We start from the raw sequence: 18,538 nt of genomic DNA on the forward strand, positions 1-18,538 counted from the left end.
GGACACAGTGGGTGACAGATCCCCCCGCAGCAAGGCCTGTGGGACCCACATGCCAGGCACGTTTTAGGGAGGACTCATATGACCTCCACCCAGAACGAGAGAGCTTCTGCCAGATTTCCTCCGCCAAATCACTTCCGGTGGAGTCCCCTTATATAGCGGTTGCCGTGTTAGACGCCGATCCCTGGAGGAGACGCTGCAGCATTGGCTTATTTGTGGAAGCATGTATTAAGGCAAGTAATGATACTCGATGGGCATCATCATATATGGGGCATCATGTCTGCTTCATCTCTGTACACTTTAGGTGCATGCCTTTGAATTGGTCTTTTTCCCCCCTTTTTGGTAATAAGCGATATTTTCCTTTTCTTGTCATCTGGCTTTTTACCTTGACATTGCTATATGGAGATGTCTGGGCAATGGGGAGTGGGCTTTGCTGTATTGCCGTAAGGGGATGATAATCTGATCCCCCGCAGCACCCCCCCCCCCCTCATGTAGAAGACAACCCCTGTATTTTAATTCTATTTTGGATATTTTTGGACATGCTTATCTGACCAAACGGGATGAGACCGGCATCACCATAGTTTAGTCTATATTGGGTAAATTCCCTTTGTGTTGTGTCTCTCTGAGGTGGGACTGCACTATTTCATGCTTGAATTCACACATTATATGGAAGTGTAGGAACTCCTTACCACATATCTAGGGTGGATCTCAACTTTTTATCCCTGTAATTTCTTGTGATATATCAGGGTGGTTCATCATTGTACATCATTGTGACAATATGTACCTTTCCATTTTAGATTTCATCGAGTGACCTTCTTGATCACTATATATTGTAGTGGCTTTAAATTAAATCAATCCTTCCACACATCTTTGCTGCAAGTATTGACGCAGTGGTTTTCAAATCTATAGTAAGGGGATTCAGCACCCCCCATGTGTGAGGTACCTTGGACTCTTGGGAATCCTCTACATTTGGTTGCCTGTGACCATCTGCAGCGTTTCATAGGGGCAGCTGCCAGCTTGACTGGCGTGAGTGGGTCAATCCATTTGTATCATATTGGTGAGCATAAAATACATATGTGTGTGTGTATATATATATATATATATATATACACACACATATATGTTAAATAATTGGTCATTGTATTTTATGATGTATAACAAAAATGTTCTCTATATAATGTTGTTTTATGTTTTTCTTATATGTTAAAGTCGTCTAGTTCTGAAACAAGGGTCTCTGAGGAAGCAGATCTCTGAACTAAATTGTTCAAGCGAAGCGCGTCAGTCTGTTTCAATGCGACTGAACTTAATCGACTTTGTTTACAGAGGTTTCTTTCATCTGTAAAAATAAAAAATGTCTGTATGTATGTTTACATGGCCTGATCCAATGATCAGTGAACTTTTTAATGTTTGAATAATTCAATAAAATATTATATTTTTTATGTATATTTTGTGTTGACTACCTTGTTCTAAATATTGCATCCTCGCATCCTTTAAAGTCCATCTTTTTTACTAGGCGTGGTTGGGATTACTCACCTGAACCAATCTACGCATGTAGTTTTATTTGTTCTCTATGTCTATTGGGATGTGGATGTGATTGGATGCAATGTAGTATTTACACCCAAAGAAATCTATTTATTCACAGCTTCTGCCAGACTGTCATTTATCTATAGGCCGGGCAGAAAGCAGTTAAAGGAATTTAAAAAAACATTTATCTGCAATTTAGGGGTGGAACTGGTAATACAAGACAGTACATTTTTGTACTACATAATGTAAACTCTGTGCTGATGTCTTTATTAGCAACAGACATAAAATACAACATACCGTACTATAGATAGACTACAAAAATACATTTGGGGGAAAAAATAAAGTTCACACATTTCCTGTAACAAAAATCTTCCAAATTCACTTTTATTTTACAAATTGGTCTACATTGTCAAATGTAAGAAATACTCCAGCTTCACAGGTTATTATTTTGTTCTTTTACCAGTTCATAGGGGGCACCATTTTCTCACCCACAGGCACAATGAAATAGAAGTGTTTTTTTCATCCCTCTGCAAACTTTTTTCCTTTTAAAACATACTGTACATATTAAATAACTCACTGGTTTGAGAATGCAGTTTAAATTAATTCCAGTACCTTTACTTAAAAATGTTTACCTGCAAATAAAAAAAAAAAATCATGATCTAAAAGTGCTCACAGACAACATACCCACAGGCATTAGATGAGAGTTAAAGTAAGATGATTCCAAGGGGACCTGTCAAAACTAAATTTGGGAGCTTCTGTCACATACTTAATTATGAAGGTGTAAGAATATCCTTTTAATACTTATCCTTGCGTCCCTACATAAACCCTAACAGGATGAAATTTGATTTACTAAAGCACTGTGCTTTATATATAATGGCCACGGTTTTTGTAAATATACTAGCTTTTCATCTTTCCCTTGTTCTTTGTTGCATCTGAGTACTGCTGATCTCCTCTAGCCTAGCTTTTCAGCCACTTCCCTCTATCAAGCTCTCTCCAGCTCCACATCATTACTCTGGATTGGCTAAGAGCAGCAACAATGGACCATGTCTGCACAATCTGTGTTTGGATGTCCGCTTAAAGTCTCTACAAGGGCTGCATATAACAAGACGACAATGGAGAAGCAAAAATCGGAGACAGTTGCAACCCTTTAACAGGAAGTGCCTGAACAAGTATTTTCATGGCAGCATTACCCAGTATTCGTTTGCTGAAAGATGCAGGTTTAACAAGATTAAAAACAACTTTTGGAATCACATTAACATATAAAAGGCTCATGCACACAGGGCTTAAAAAATTCTAATTTTTACAGGCGTTTGGCATTCTTTTTTTCACCCTGTAAAAGCGCCTTTAGGTTAGCCTATGTGTCCATGCACCCATAGCCATTTAAAGATGTATTAACCACTTGCCGACCGCCGCACGACTATATACGGCGGCGGTCAGCCCCTCACAGGCAGAGTGACGTATCGGTACGTCACTAGCCTGGGAGGGTCTGGGGAGCAAGCGCGCGCCGCCGGCCGTGTGACTGGCGGACCCGATGCCCGCTGGTGTAAACAAGCTGCCTGTCAGTTCTCCCTGTGTAGAAACACTGATCATACGGTTCTACTATGTAGAACCGTTGATCAGTGTAACTACACCTCAAGCCACAGCCAATCACAGTAAAGCCCCGTACACACGTACCGATGGTCGGCATACAAATGTTCCTCTTTTCTCCCCGGGATGTCGGTGTCTGCTGAAAAGTGCAAAGACAGCACAAGGACAGCACAAGAATTTTGTCCGCCGATTGCAGAAGTGATGTCATGTAATGGTTAACTTTCCCTGTGTTTTCTATTTTCTGAGCATGCCCAGTCTTGCAAATCTGCGGTCTGTCGGCCGAATTGTGTACTGACAGGCGAACAATCGTCCGTTCTGGTGTCGGCATACAAAAATTTTCATGTTTGCAAGAAAGACTTTTGTCCGCGGATTGTGCGCAGACATCTGTCGGAGGCACCATACTAACACGCGTACAATCGGCAGATCCTTCGTCCACCGACGTTTGTATGCCGACGATCGGTACGTGTGTACGGGCCTTTAGAATCATGCCCCTAGGGACACACACAGCCCCTCCCTCTCAAATAAAGTTAACCCCTTCACTGCCAGTGTATTTTTACAGTAACAGTGCATATTTTTAGCACTGATTACTGTAGAAATGTCACTGGTAACCCCAAAAGTGTCAAAAATGTCAGTCAAGGGTCCGATCTGTCCGCCGCAATGTCGCAGTACCGCAAAAAAAAAAAAAAAAAAATCGCAGATCGCCGCCATTACGCGTTAAAAAAAAAAAACAACAAAAATGACAAAAATCTTTCCCTTTGTTAGTAAACGCGATAACTTTTGCGCAAACCAATCAAAATACACTTTTTGCGATTTTTTTTACCAAACATATGTAGCATAAAACAAATTGGCCGAAAATTTAAAAAAATTTTGATTTTTACTTTTTTTTTGGGGGGAATTTCATATAAAAAAATTTGAAAAATATTGTTATTTTTGCAAAATTGACGCTCTTTTTTTGTTTATAGCGCGTGATCAAAAAAAATCGCACAGGTGATCAAATACCACCAAAAGAAAGCTCTGTTTGTGGGAAAAAAAGGACGTCAAATTCGTTTAGGTACAGCGTCGCACGACCGCGCAATTGTCCGTTAAAGTCACGCAGTGCCGAATCGCAAAATACCCCCTGGTCAGGAAGGGGGTAAAATCTTCCGGGGCTTAAGTGGTTAAAAGACTAGCGTTTAGAAGCAGGAGAAAAAAAAAAAAAAATATATATATATATATCACCAGCATGCTCAGGAGAGGAGCTTTTGGGCAAATATATGCCTATATGCACGTAAACGAGCCTAAATGATAGACGCGTTTAGCACTTAAGCGTTCATTCATTCCAACGGCTAGAATAAATTAATTTTCTGGCCCATGGAATCCAACAACACTCAAACATTTGACACACAAACACGTGTGCAATACGTGGCTATCGGCGCATTTTTATTCTGTTTTAATTGTTATTTAAGATTTTGACAAAAAAAAGAAACAACAAAGGATAGACCATTCCCAAAAGGTAAGCTGGAGGCAAGAGAACTTAGAATAAAGCAGATCCTCCATTGTATAGAATACATGCATAAGGAAAAAAACGGAAAAAATATAAAACCAAAGACGAGAGTACCTAGGTACTGTTCAATCTTTAGGCAAGTAATTAGACGCCCAGTGTGCATTAACCTTATATGAGATTTTAGTAATTGAGTTTCGATTTTTTTTTTTTAATCACTAATCTGTAAACAAGTATATGGCCACTACAGTATTGTCACTCTTGACCTGCATACTCATTCAGGGTAATGGCTCAAAAATAATGATGGCAGTTCGGGAACCTGCATCTCAACACTGCCAAGATTCAAACCTGACAAGTCGAGCGCTGTTTATCAAATCTTTGGGGTTATATCTATTCAGGATCACCACATACTTAATAGTTGAAGGTTGTGGAGTAAATCACTAACTTCTTAGGCCTCATGTACACTGCTGCTGATAAACGGACGTTTAGGAGCAGTTTTTTTTCAGCAGTCCCTGAAATCTCATCTATGTTATCTCATCTGTCCATGTACACTCGTTACTAGTCGTTACGACAAACTAGTCGTTTACAGGCAGTGGAGTTTAGTGGCTATTTTTTAAAAGCAAAATAATGCGTTCAGAAGGAAGTTTATTGGTATTTAAAATGCCACATGCTTGTAACAGCGTGCAAAAACATCTAAATGGGGCAACTCCCATTTAGAAGTGTTTAATTTGTTGGGGTTTTTAATGGGGATACTTTTCTGACCACTTTACAATGTAAAAACGCTTCTAAACGCAAATGTTTTTAAACGTTGGTTACTAGCTGTCAAGTTCCAGCGTTCAGGAGAGGTTTTCAAACGTCCCGTGTACATGAAGCCTGATACATTGTTGAGCCCTTGCTCTGCCCCAACATACCACAGGATCTGACGACTTCTTGCTGGTATACTTCTACATTCTGCATAATGTAAAATAAATGAAAGGGCCAATAGCAAAGGTGAGAACCCCGGTTTTAAGAGCAGCAGGTGGACAAGGAATGAAGCTGATAAAGGGATCTGTGTTGGTGCCTCTGAAAGATGTATAATGTTGGCAAGTGGGCCAACTCACTGATATTCACTTAAATTAATGGTTTTGTTTAAATTTTTTTCTTTAGCACGCAGACTAAACATTTAGACCGCATTCACACTAGTCCGACTTGGACCGCAACTTGTCAGCCTGACAAGTCGCGGTCCGTCACGCTCCCATTGTGCGGTACAGGAGCCGTTCTAATAGGAGCGACACAAGTCGCTCCGACTTAGAAAAAGGGTCCTGTACTACTTCGGGGTCAATCTGGAGGCGACTTGCATAGACATTGATTTTTTGAAGTCCGTGCAAGTCATGCCGAAGTCGCAGTGCACGTGACTTCACAGGTCGCCCCCTAAGTCGGAGCGACGTAGTGTGAACCGAGCCTTAATGTTGGTTTATTTTAATTTTTTTACCATAGGCCCCATGAGCACACAAAGAACAATGGGAAAAGTGCAATAACCCAGAGCAATTAGTAAGCATTCATCTTGGTTATCATGGGCTACTATCCTCTTTATAACATTACTTCTCTTCACAATGCTTTAGTAACTAAATTCAAATTTAGGATCTGTACATTTGCTATAAACACAGCTTCAGCATTATAACCGGAAACAAAAATGATATCAGACATGATTATCTGTACCCCACTCACTGTCAGCAAAAAAATTCATCCTAAACTGGCAATGCACATTATGACTAGGGCCTAACACTAAAAGGTTCCAGCTTATAAGATAAAGATGGCACTTACAGGAAATGTCAGGCATCAAGGCAATACTTTATTGTTCTTCAGGGAAGAAAGAGCCCCTTCTCTGAGAATAACCAACAGGACACGGAATGCGGCATGAGTGTGGACCAGAGCTACAGGCTATGTGGATTCTTTCATGATCTTTTCAGAAGTGATACAATCCTTTAAATGTGCACCTGTCTGTATTAGGCAATTTGATTCGATGAAGATAAATACTGACAGTCTGTACTAATTTTCAAGGAACATTAACCAAGGTCCTCCATTAAACACTTAGATGCATGAGGCCCTATAACGTAATCCAAAAAGTCTTTAGATAATCGAGAATCTAACTTTGTGTACCAAGGTCATGTCTTATGTGTGCTCATGTCCAAATCATTTGTATTACACACAATACCAATTCTTGTTTTAAAATTCTGAAATTGCTTGAGTCCAGTACACTGTGTATACTGGAGTGGTCTTTGAAAAGGTAAATTTCTAGTTTAAAATTGACTCAAACTTTAGGCAGATATTAGGGAGACAGGTTAGGAGCAGTAAAGTCTTCAAACACATACGTGTGAGCTGTAAAATGATCTCATGGTTCTCTGGCTGCTGGTCAGAGGCCCTGAAATCACAATGGCCCACACCATGGGTGTTCAATCTGCGACCCTCTAGCTGTTGTGGAACTACAGGACCCATAAGGCATTGCAAGGCTTACAGTTGCGAGCATGACTCCCAAAGGCAGAGATATGATGGGACTTGTAGTTGTGCAACAGTTTTCAGGCAGCAGAATGGACACCCATGACCTACACTGTGGTGCCAACATCAGCTGCGCCTTTAGTGAATAAACGCAGCTATGCAGAGATGGGCCAGGTCATGTGTTGTCTTCCAATCATGCGAGCTGAAGTGCCACAATTCCATCTTTTTATATCTTGGGGGTAATGGTTTCATGACCTTCCTGCCTCTCTAATGTATGGGCAGTCTACTAAAGCGGACCTAACTCTACACTACAGGGCCACTTTAAAGCAAAGAATGGTTTCAGATCTCTGACATTAGAATATTATCTGATGTCTACACGTACCTTTATTTCAGATCGTTTGGGGTTTATCTGAAATGAGATTGAGGAAAACCTACCTGCATGGCAATAGATAAAAAAAAAAAAAAAGCAGAAAAGTTCAGACTATACAGCTTTCTTTATATACAGTACGCCAAAGTCTATGCTGCCCTTTGGCTTCTATTTACATAAGTGTAATATTTTAATACCACAGAATTAGCATGACCACAGTATACAGTATCAGCGCTCAATGGAATCTTCTAGCTGCAGGTTAGCACACAGTTAGCAATTTCATAGAATACTATGGTTATATGACTTACACACACAATCAAAATTCAGTCAGAGAGAATGCACTGATTAAAAAAGTCCAGAATATGATTTGGTGGCTTAAATAATATTTAACACCAGTGTACAGCACTGCAAGGGCGAGAGAACAGAAGCTCAATTTTTCCAGCAGGGAGAGCTTGGGAAGGAATCGAACACAATGCTGTCATACATCTCTGTGCAGAGCCGAGCATTTGTCAGATGTTCTTTTGACCATTTTGCTGTATATCTGCACAAGAAGCCATTGGCTGCTTTCAACACATACCAGATGCATTTTCACTAGAAAAATAAAACTGAACTTCAAATAGTTCAACAGCAAGTACAAAGATCAGCTTCAAACACTTCAGGACAAGTGACAGTGGTTAAAGGTTCATATCTATGGCATATTAGTAGTTTTAATCTCCAGTAAATCCAGTGTCTTTGTTAAACTTGCAGTTCTGTTAAGAAAAAAAAAAAAAAAAAAAAAGAAGGATCCGAAACGTAAAACCCCCAAAAGATCATAAAATGTCAAAAACAGTCAATGGAGAATTGAGAAGAGATATGTAGGCCAAAACATTTAAACTCCAGCGCTTTTCAATCATCTTCACAGAAGTGCAAAAAGAAACCCAAGGTAGTTTTGGTCTAAGATAGACAAAAAAAAAAGCAAAAGGTGGTTGGTGTCCTGACTGAGATGGTCGTTTAGTGGCTGTCAGAGATGATGGCTCAGCGGCCGAAGATCGTGTTATACTCCATTAGAATCAGCTCTACTATTTGACTCTGGTATACTGTATGGATGGCTATATTACCAGTTTCTTTTTCCGGCTTTAACAAAGTTGGACCGAATACTATTGCTAAACTTTGAAAATTCATTCTGTTTTTATCTCCAATTTCCACAACACTAGAGAAAGAAAAACAAAATATTAGACAATGTAAAAGTTGATTTCTTTACTTAAAATTGATTATGTGCATAAAAGTAAACTAATAGTTGGTTTGCAGAAGCAGATTAATAACATTTTCAACAAACTGTAGACAGATTTCCAATAATAGGACTGAACATTTAAAGATTAACTCCACTTTTGTGGAGGAAAAAAAAAAACCTTCCCATCTGGGTGATCCATGTATGTTGCAAAGATTTTAACAAACTTTGCTGCAGATTCCTACCTTTTAATATTCGTAAGAAATAGCTGTTTGCCTGTGTCCATGTTCAAAGTGAATCTGTATGGAAGTGGTTTTATAAATATTAATCAGCTGCTGTACCTGCATGGCTCTAATGAGGAAAACTGCAGGGTTTGCATCCCTTTAGGCGTGATTTCTAATTGGGAACATTTTACAAAAAAACCCAGCATTTTTGCAAGAACTTACCGTAAAATTATTTTCTCTGAGTCCTCTGACAGTTGCCGCCCGTTCAGTTAGCCTTCACTAGTGGGTAATGGCGCCCTCTGCAGGAGCAGGCTAGGCAGTAAAAGGTTAACAAACAAATGCCTTAGGGGAAAATGAAGCATCCGCAGATGCCAACACATCCACTTTATAAACATCTTATAAAAGTGTGCACCAACGACCAGGTGGCCACCTTGCAAACCTGCGTCACTGACGCTTGATGACGGAAAGCCAAGGAGACACCAAGCGCCCTAGTAGAGCGTTCTTTGACAGGGAAATGAGGAACCTGACCCCTGATGCAATAGGCCTGAACCACCGTCTGTCTGATCCATCTGGAAATGGTCGCAGAAGAAGCGGATAACCCTTTGTGAGGTCCGTCTGCGAGCACAAATGTTGTCTGACTGATGTTTTGCCTGGGACACAGGGAATGCAAAACAATGTCTTCATTCAAATGACAGTCAGAGACCACCTTAGGAGGGAATGACGGACAAGGGTGAAGCATCAGCTTATCCTTGTAAATCACCATATAAGGTGAACGATAGGATAACGCCACCAGTTCCGACACCCTGTGCACAGAGGTGATATAACCACCCAAAAAGGCCACCTTCAGGGGCAGGGAAACCTCCCGAGTATTTTCAAAGGGAGGCTTTGCAGAGCTGAAAGAACCACATTAAGATCCCAGGGCGGCAACAGAGCCCCGCACTGAAACAACCAAATGTTGGACACGATGAAGAAAAGTAAACACCAGGGAGTGTGAGGCCAAAGGTCGTTTGAAGTTGGCTACTTACCGAGCCACCAAGACACTGCCACATACCGATAATGCTCCTTGCCCACGGCAAAATGAAGGAAGAGTCGGTGACCCCCTGACGCAGGGACGCCACTACCGTGTCAATGGACTCCACGCAGGGCTTCTGTACTCGGATCAGCAGTTTAGTGCCTTGAGGTCCAGAATTGAACGTACCTTATCTTCCTGGCAACTGTAAAGAGGTTAGAGTGAAAACCCCCAAAATCTGAACAATCACCTCTTGAAGGAACAAGTCTTGCACTACCCCCGAAGTGATCTGGGGACAAGTGCAGGCTGGCAAGGAAGAACCTTTCCGGAGGATAAGACCGAACTCTATCTCGTAGCCTGACCAAATAACTTAGTGGACCCACATGTCCTATACCAGGGAGGTCTATGGATCCAGAAACCAACAAAGACATCCCCCACCCCAGAAATGGGTGAGGGCACCCCTTCATGCAGAGGCAGCCTTGTCCTCATGTCTGAAGAGCCCGCTCTTGGTTTGTCAGACCAGGTCCTCTTGAAACCACCGGTGGAAGCCCTGACTTTTGATCCCTTGTCTTGAGACCCTGAAGGATGAAAAAACCTCTTCTGAGCAGAGGAGAATGGCCCACGTCTACGATGGGGCTCCTTGCCCTTGGTGGCCTGCCTGTGGAAGAAGAGTACTTCCCCCCCCCCCCCCCAGTGAGACCCTTAATGATGTCATCCAAAGAAGTTTGAAACAGGCAATTCCCTACAAGGTGGGGGGGGTCAGATAAGGCCTTCTTAGAAGTCTGGTCCGCAGACCAGTATTTCAGGCAGATAATACGGAGGTCGCCAACTGTGATTCCGCAAAAGAGAGACCGACCAAGAGCCCACGAACGGAACACCTTTTGGACCCCGCAAAAAAAGTGGGGTAGCCCTTTCAGGCCTCCATAGAGAGCATAATAGGAATTACAGCTGCAAGAAAAAGTGAACCCTTTGGAATTATATGGATTTCTGCACAAATTGGTCATAAAATATGATCTGATCATCATCTAAGTCACAACAATAAACAATCACAGTCTGCTTAAACTAATAACACACAAAGAATGACATGTTGCAATGTTTTTATTGAACACACCATGTAAACATTCACAGTGCAGGTGGAAAAAGTATGTGAACCCCTAGACTAATGACATCTCCAAGAGCTAATTGGAGTGAGATGTCAGCCAACTGGAGTCTAATCAATGAGATGAGATTGGAGGTGTTGGTTACAGCTGCCCTGCCCTATAAAAAACACACACCAGTTCTGGGTTTGCTTTTCACAAGAAGCATTGCCTGATGCGAATGATACCTCGCACAAACGAGCTCTCAGAAGATCTACGATTAAGAATTATTGACTTACATAACGCTGGAAAGGGTTATAAAAGTATCTCCAAAAGCCTTGCTGTTCATCAGTTCATGGTAAGACAAATGGTTTATAAATGGAGAAAGTTCAGCACTGCTGCTACTCTCCCTAGGAGTGGCCGTCCTGTAAAGATGACTGCAAGAGCACAGCGCAGACTGCTCAATGAGGTGAAGAAGAATCCTAGAGTGTCAGCTAAAGACTTACAAAAGTCACTGGAAATGCTAACATCCCTGCTAGCGAATCTACAATACGTAAAACACTAAACAAGAATGGATTTCATGGGAGAATACCACAGAGGAAGCCACTGCTGTCCAAACAAAACATTGCTGCACGTTTACAGTTTGCACAAGAGCACCTGGATGTTCCACAGCAGTACTGGCAAAATATTCTTTGGACAGATTAAACCAAATTTGAGTTGTTTGGAAGAAACACACAACACTGTGTGGCGAAAAAGAGGCACAGCACACCAACATCAAAACCTCATCCCAACTGTGAAGTATGGTGGTGGGGGCATCATGGTTTGGGGCTGCTTTGCTGCGCAGGCAGGGTACCCTGATGGTCCCGCAGGCGCTAAAAGGGGCAGGTACCCCACACAATAATGGTGGCAAGGCTGTCATTACAAACTGAAGCTTCTCCATAGTGCCACCCCTTCCACATGGCCTAGCAGGCCACAAGCCAAAAGACCCACAGTGACCAACGAAATTTTAAAGGGGGCTGGGGGGGGGGGAAGGAGGAGAACCTGGGGGTCCCACATCCACCCCCAAAACCCTCCAGGAGTAGTGGGGGGACATCTACTTATCAACCAGGAACGGGGTGGGCACCGCTCCAGACCAACCACCATACCATCATAATGTTGGTGCTGTTGGCCAGGAAGAAACGCTGCAACTCAGGCCGCAGCCAGTATGTATGTGCCCTCACAAGATGTTTAACTCGCAGGCCAGCCCCCGTCCAGTAGGGCTATGTCGCGGCCGACCTAGTGCGGAGCTGCAGTCTGCATGCGCTCACTGGTCGGATTCTAAGGATCTAGATTATCCAGTTAGTCGCCAAGTCCAACACTTGATTGTAGATCACACAGAAATAAAAATAAAAGAGGAAAAAAAGTTCCATTTAAAAATAAAAAATTGCCAGGACAAGAGATCCCAGGACTGAACTAGGTCATTACTCCTGATTAGGCAGAAAAATAAATGAGTGCCTATAAGCTGAGAGTGGGTGCATATCCCCTGGGACTGCCCATAGGCGTAGTCAAGTTTTTTCCTGCCTAGTGACCTACTCCTGTAGGGGACAGTATAACCAATAGTTAAGAAGAATCAGAAGCTGTGTCCGTCAATGAACGAAAGAGAAATTACATTTTTGTTGCAGGGAATGCCTGAAATCTGACTTGTATCTTAGTGCAGACTTCTGGGAAAACCAGTGAGCCAATCCCACCAGCAGAAAATTATGTTTCTGAGGGGCCATATTGAATTTTCCCAAAAATTCAAGCAGCTGCAGATTGAAAAGAAGGTAATTTTTAATAACATTCAACTACAGTAGGGACTTGGGTCGCAAATGTATATGCTATATATATTTTTTTTATTTGCCATTTTTTTCCCACGAGTGTGGAGTTACCCATTAAGTGTATGCCTGGACGAGGACCATGTTTGCCCATACAGGGATGCACAGGCATTCTGTGCATCCCCATGTAGGCAGTCCCATGTCACATTCAGGCCAAGGGAGATACAGCAGCTAAAACAGACAAAGCTGCTGCTCCCAATTAGACATCCGTGTGGGTGCAGGTGCGTGTTTTCAAACACATGCTTAAATATGCCCATGTGAATTAGTGTTGATAGTACTAAAGTGCTAATAATTCACAATAGGCTGGGCAGTAAACAAAGATTTGCATTATTATGAAAAGTAAGATACATACTCATAGCTGCATAACTGTGTTACTATACACAGTGTACTTCTAACCACTAATTGAGACTCAGAACCAATACAGTTTCTGGGGTATGGGAGAGAGGAAATTCCTTCTTCCCTGTTCAAGAGGGCTAATCTCTATGAAGCATACTATTTAACCTTACATTTTAAAGTGGTTCTAAAGTGTTCAGAAAGTGTTTTACCTAATGTATTCTATGCATTAAGATAAAAAAACTTCTGTGTACAGCAGCCACCCTCGGCCCCCCTAATACCTAGCTGAGTCCCATCTGTATCCAGTGATGTTGCACGAGAGCCTCGGCTGTCCGGTGACTCTCCCTTCATTGGCAGAAACAGCAGTGAGTGCCATTGGCTCCCACTTCTGTCAAAGTCAGTGAGCCAATAGGACAAAGGCACACAGAGCAGTGGCTCGGGAGCGAGCCTGCTCCGGTGCTCCCATAGCAAGCTGCTTGCTCTGGGGGCATTGGCAGGAGGGAGGGGTCAGGAGCACTGGTGGGGGACCCGAGAAGAGGAGGATCTGGGCTGCTCTGTGCAATACCATTACACAGAGCAGGTAAGTATAATAGATTTGTGATTTTTAAACAAAAAAAACCCCAAGAATTTAATATCACTTTAACACACTTTTCAAAGGAAAACACTTTCAATTAAAGTATGTTTTAATATTTGCAGTGGGAACCTCCTTTTGGATTTGTTCTCTGTTGTTCATATCATCATCGCACATAGTACCTTTGCGCTATGTAATTGTGCATTTTTCTTATCGTTTCTAAAAAAACGAAGATAAAGAAAATATGATGTTGTAGTGGCCAAGGGTCAATATCGACATAGAGTGAAGTTCAACCAGCCAGTCAGGAAAAACCTAACTGCACAACCCATATCAGTCCACAAAGTCACCTGTGACTGGGATGTGGAAAGATACTGAGGCAAAAAGGTACACCATCTGTAGACCAAATCTGGGTAATCAAGTGGCTGGAGGGGGTTCTCTAGTGTTTTGTTCTAAAAAGTATACCTGTCTTCTAAGGGGCATATTTCTAAAAGCCAGTGCTTCATTGCTGTAAACAGCATATTATTACAAAGAGTAACAATTAATGTAAATTAATAAAATTAAATAAAAAGGGGATGTTACTGCAACCTGGATTTCCCATTGAAAATTTAAGATGATATTGAACATCACTGAATGCGATAGGCAAATTTGGTTATGGTGCGAACATAAATTTAATGTATGCACCATAAGACTTAGGCACCGCACAGTAAGGCTGTTTGCGAAGACATGACAACATCTTTGTCCATAATCCAGACGCTAGGTTGGTTCTGGGACTCCAATGCAGCACAGCAAATTACATTTTTACCTAAAACCATATTTTGGCCTGGCATTTGCCACTTCAAAACTACATACTATTTTTAGAAAATGAGGACAAAAGTGGCTGAATCCATGCAAAAATAACAGATATTATGACCAAACTCCTACCATAGCACAACCCCTAAGGTAACTGCAGTAATCAGGTATATGGCACAAACCAACAATACAAGAATCAGGTCTCGGCATCTCACCCTGGTGACGCAGTTTTATTGTTCTTGCATGAACACCAAGATACTTGCTGTGGTAAGGATTTATAATTTTTGCCCTAATAAAAGGCCACTCATGGTCACAAAAGGGTGGTATCTTGTAATGCACCTTTATGTAAAGGGAAATAAAACAGACTCCGTGAAGGTGTACTAAGAAGATGTACGATTTCTGTGGCAGAATCAAGGGAAGCACCTTGCCAATGTGCCTACATTGTATTTTCTGTTTTTGTTTTTTTTTACCAGTCTCCATATAACTACAGGCTTCAAAGAAACTCATAAATAGTTCAACAAAGCAGTCATTAAAACAGTTCATAGTTAAAATACGGGTCTGTTTTAATTTTAAATGATGGAGTCACTAAACAGAAACAAAAAATACAATTACCGTATATCAATATCTTTGAATAGGCATACCAAAGTAGCACAGAGGGCCAGATGAACTGAAACAGCCAATTTACATTCTAAAGCTCCAATCAAAAGTTAGTTTCACAGTACTACACTTGTTTGTGAGTTTTCATAAAAGAAGGCTGCTAAGCTCAGCATTATTGCCACATAAAACAAGCATTTTAATGACAATTCTTTCCATACATTCAGTTCTTTAAACTCACTGTTTAAGATGCTTGAAGAGCGTCTGCATTGTGTCTTGGTTGGGCTTTGGCAACTGCTTAATTAAATCTTTGACAGCTTGAACGCGAAGTTTGGGTTCTTGTTCTGGGAGAAAAGTGATTTGCTATGAATTATGTCAGCTTATACGGAAAGTATAAGGCAGGGAATAGCAATACTCGGTCATCCACTGCCCTCAAGTGGCCACATTTAAATGATGCCAGAATATTACAATATCTGCAGATCCAGTGCCATTGAAAAGCAAAATTAAAAGCTACTAAATTACAGAACACAGTTGTAATATGTATATATAAATAAATATAACAGCTGGTGTGAACAAGAATCATTTGTGGGTAACTGTGTAACCAAAACAGATATGGGGTTGCTGATCCAGACCACACACAGCTGTAACCAGATTTTTGGTTCTCATTAATATAAGACATGAAAAAATAGGCTTATACAATGTATAACTAGCAAATCAAGATAACAGGAACATAATGTTGGAGCAAGAAAGGTTAAAAAGCCAGAATAAATGTATATGGTCACATGGTTCAGGTATGTAGCCTGGAACTTACTGATCGCATTCACAAAGTCATTGAAGTAGTTGTAGGTAAAAAGGGGTTCGGGCAGTTCTCTAAAGAACATCTTCAATGCACCCGTAATGACATGGATATCTTCCCATTTACTGTCGTTCAAGTCCAGTTTCTCATCTGGAAGAAAAGAAGCAACACACTGCTGAAAAAATATTTAAAAAAAAAAGCATTATGAACCCTCGCACACAGCTAAATATACAGAGAAAAGGGAACTGCTTCATCTCCCAAAAGATTTCTATTCCGTACAGTCCTGAAACTTACACACAGCACAGCCCTGACAGACAGCACAGCCAGGTGGATGACACCACTTTCTGCGTTATTATTATTATTTGGAAGTGGCAGGAGTGTTAGTATTAATACGGATGTTGAAGTCGCTGAGAATGATTGTGGGGATTTCAGAAGAGAGAAAGTTGGGTAGCCAGGCAGAGAAGTCGTCAAGAAAGGTTGATACTGGTCCTGGGGAGCGGTTGACCACAGCTATCCTTAGGGAAACTGGAGAGAAAAGACGAATGCAATGTGCTTCAAATGAGGAGAGTGACAGAGAGGGAGGTGGGTGAAGTACCTGAAAGGTGCTATGTGGGGCTAGAAGGATCCCGACACCCCCTCCCTTGCGTCCATTGGGTCTGGGGGAGTCCAGAGAAGACCACCTTTGGATAGGGCAGCAGAAGACTTCGGTAATGGCGAGTAGATTAAATGAGTGATAAAGAGGTAATGGAGAGAGGTTACAGTTTTAAACTATAGAAGGGATACAGTGCTGCCTTCTCTCCACCCCTAGCCTTCTGACTGGATAGTGAAAGAGCAGCAGACTGATGAGGTCATGTACTTGCTCACTCTGCTCTCCCCTTCTAGAAGCATGTTTTTTTTTTTTTGCCACATTTGCATGCAAGACACCTGACTGGATCTTAGTGTTGCTCTTTCCTCTGCCAGTCTAAGTACTGGTTTTTATGGGATTGCAAGAGGCTCATACCAAGTTAATTTTGGGTTACGAACTCTTATTAAACTCATTCATTAACCACTTCACGCCGACAGTATGCAAATATGCGGCCTCTTGGTGGGTGGTCCTTAATATCAAGCGGCTGCATATTTGCGTACCAGGTCGTGAATACAGCTGTGCTGAGAGTGTGCACCCTGCGTGCTCCCAGGACAGTTAGCAGCAGCTAAAGTAAAGCTGCCTGCCTCCCAGCATCTAAAACACCTAAAAGGACTGGGAGGCGGGGCGGGGTTTATGATCATGTGAACGCCATGATTGGCTGTCACATAATCAGATTGCAAGTAGCGTTTGGGAGCTTTACTTTGGCTGCCAGTAAATGTACCGGGAGCACGCAGGGTGAAGGGTTAATGCAGAACTTCACTCTCTCAATCAACATGGACTATTTTTTATTCCTTATGCAGCTAGCATTAGTAAATCTATATATTTATATGCAATATTTACTTGCTTTTTTTTTTTGTTTACATGTCTTCAGTTAATTCCTGTTTTTTAGGCAAAAGATGTCATACATCCCAGGAGTCTTTAGGAGGGGAGGAGGGGTTGTCTCAGCTACAGCTAAGCACACCTTCCTGCCTGCATACCTGAACTAAGGGCAGATGGACTCCAGGATGTAAATGCTACATGAATCATGTATTAATGTTTGCAAACAAAACACATAATTCACCTCCTTCTCCATGCTCCTAAGGGCCCTTTCACACTTGGAGTCCGTCAGGCAGACTCAGTTTTTCTCAGCAGGGGATCGATCAGCCAATCCCCCGCTGAGCAGGCAGATGACAGCTGTGTCTCCATGCTGTGTGCGGAGACACAGCAGTAAGGTCCCCATGCATCTCTATGGGGGAATCAGATGGGAACGGACCGTCTGTCCGTTCTCATCCGATCCGTTGGACGGATAGGGTTTCCAACCATCCAGATTTGACGGATCGGATGTCAGCGGACATGTCTGCGCTGACATCCGATGCCCCATAGAGATGCATGGGGTGACCGTTCAGATCTGCATGAAAAACTGACAGGCAGATCTGAATGGTCTGCCTGTGTGAAAGGGGCCTAAAGAATACAAAAAAATGTGTTTATATAAAATTTCCTCAATCCCAAAAACCACAATATAAGTGACACATTAAACAGTAAGGAATCATCTTGATCAAACTAAATAGAACACACCTAAATCATAAACGTGCACCAACCAGAATCTATTACATTACACTGTTAATGCTACATTAACCAACTCCCGCCTGGCCTATAGTAATAAAAAAGGCTGAGCGGAAGCACTATTATCCCAGGAGGACATCATTGATTTTGTGTGCCCTAGTGGAGCCGGTCTGTAAGCCACTGTGTCTACAGGAACCCTGAACACAGATTTTTATTTTTTTGCCCCACTTTGCGTGACCCTGGTACCAAATGATCACTGTCACCAATTACAGTGTTTATGTGTCACTTTCATTCAGCCCATGCTACAGACATTCACTAGAGGGATTGTACAGCGTTTTTTTAACTGTTATCAGCTTTTTATCCGCAATTTTTGTACAATAAACGTGGTTTAATGATACAGCACTATCTGGAGCCTTCCTTCCTTTTTTCCCCTAAACATCACCGGAGGAACCGCACGGAACCTGCACATCCCGCTTGGGGGATCCAGGC

General features: G+C 41.9%; 1 protein-coding gene across 5 annotated transcripts in view; it reads right to left on the reverse strand.

Moving 5' to 3' along the window:
- Nucleotides 1–8,390: 8,390 nt before the first annotated feature.
- Nucleotides 8,391–18,538, reverse strand: part of ARHGAP12 (Rho GTPase activating protein 12) — a 238,373-nt gene continuing 228,225 nt past the window's right edge. For all 5 annotated transcript variants that reach the window (XM_082258392.1, XM_082258391.1, XM_082258390.1 and 2 more), the window contains 3 exons: nucleotides 15,898–16,032; nucleotides 15,328–15,430; nucleotides 8,391–8,619 (listed from right to left, as the gene is read on the reverse strand). In XM_082258392.1, coding sequence (XP_082114518.1) covers nucleotides 8,445–8,619; nucleotides 15,328–15,430; nucleotides 15,898–16,032 — 413 coding nt within the window. In that variant the 3' untranslated portion in view covers nucleotides 8,391–8,444. The remainder of the gene's footprint in view (nucleotides 8,620–15,327; nucleotides 15,431–15,897; nucleotides 16,033–18,538) is intronic.

This window comes from Pelophylax lessonae (genome assembly GCF_965119305.1).
Source record: "Pelophylax lessonae genome assembly, chromosome: 5".
Lineage (NCBI taxonomy): Eukaryota > Metazoa > Chordata > Amphibia > Anura > Ranidae > Pelophylax > Pelophylax lessonae.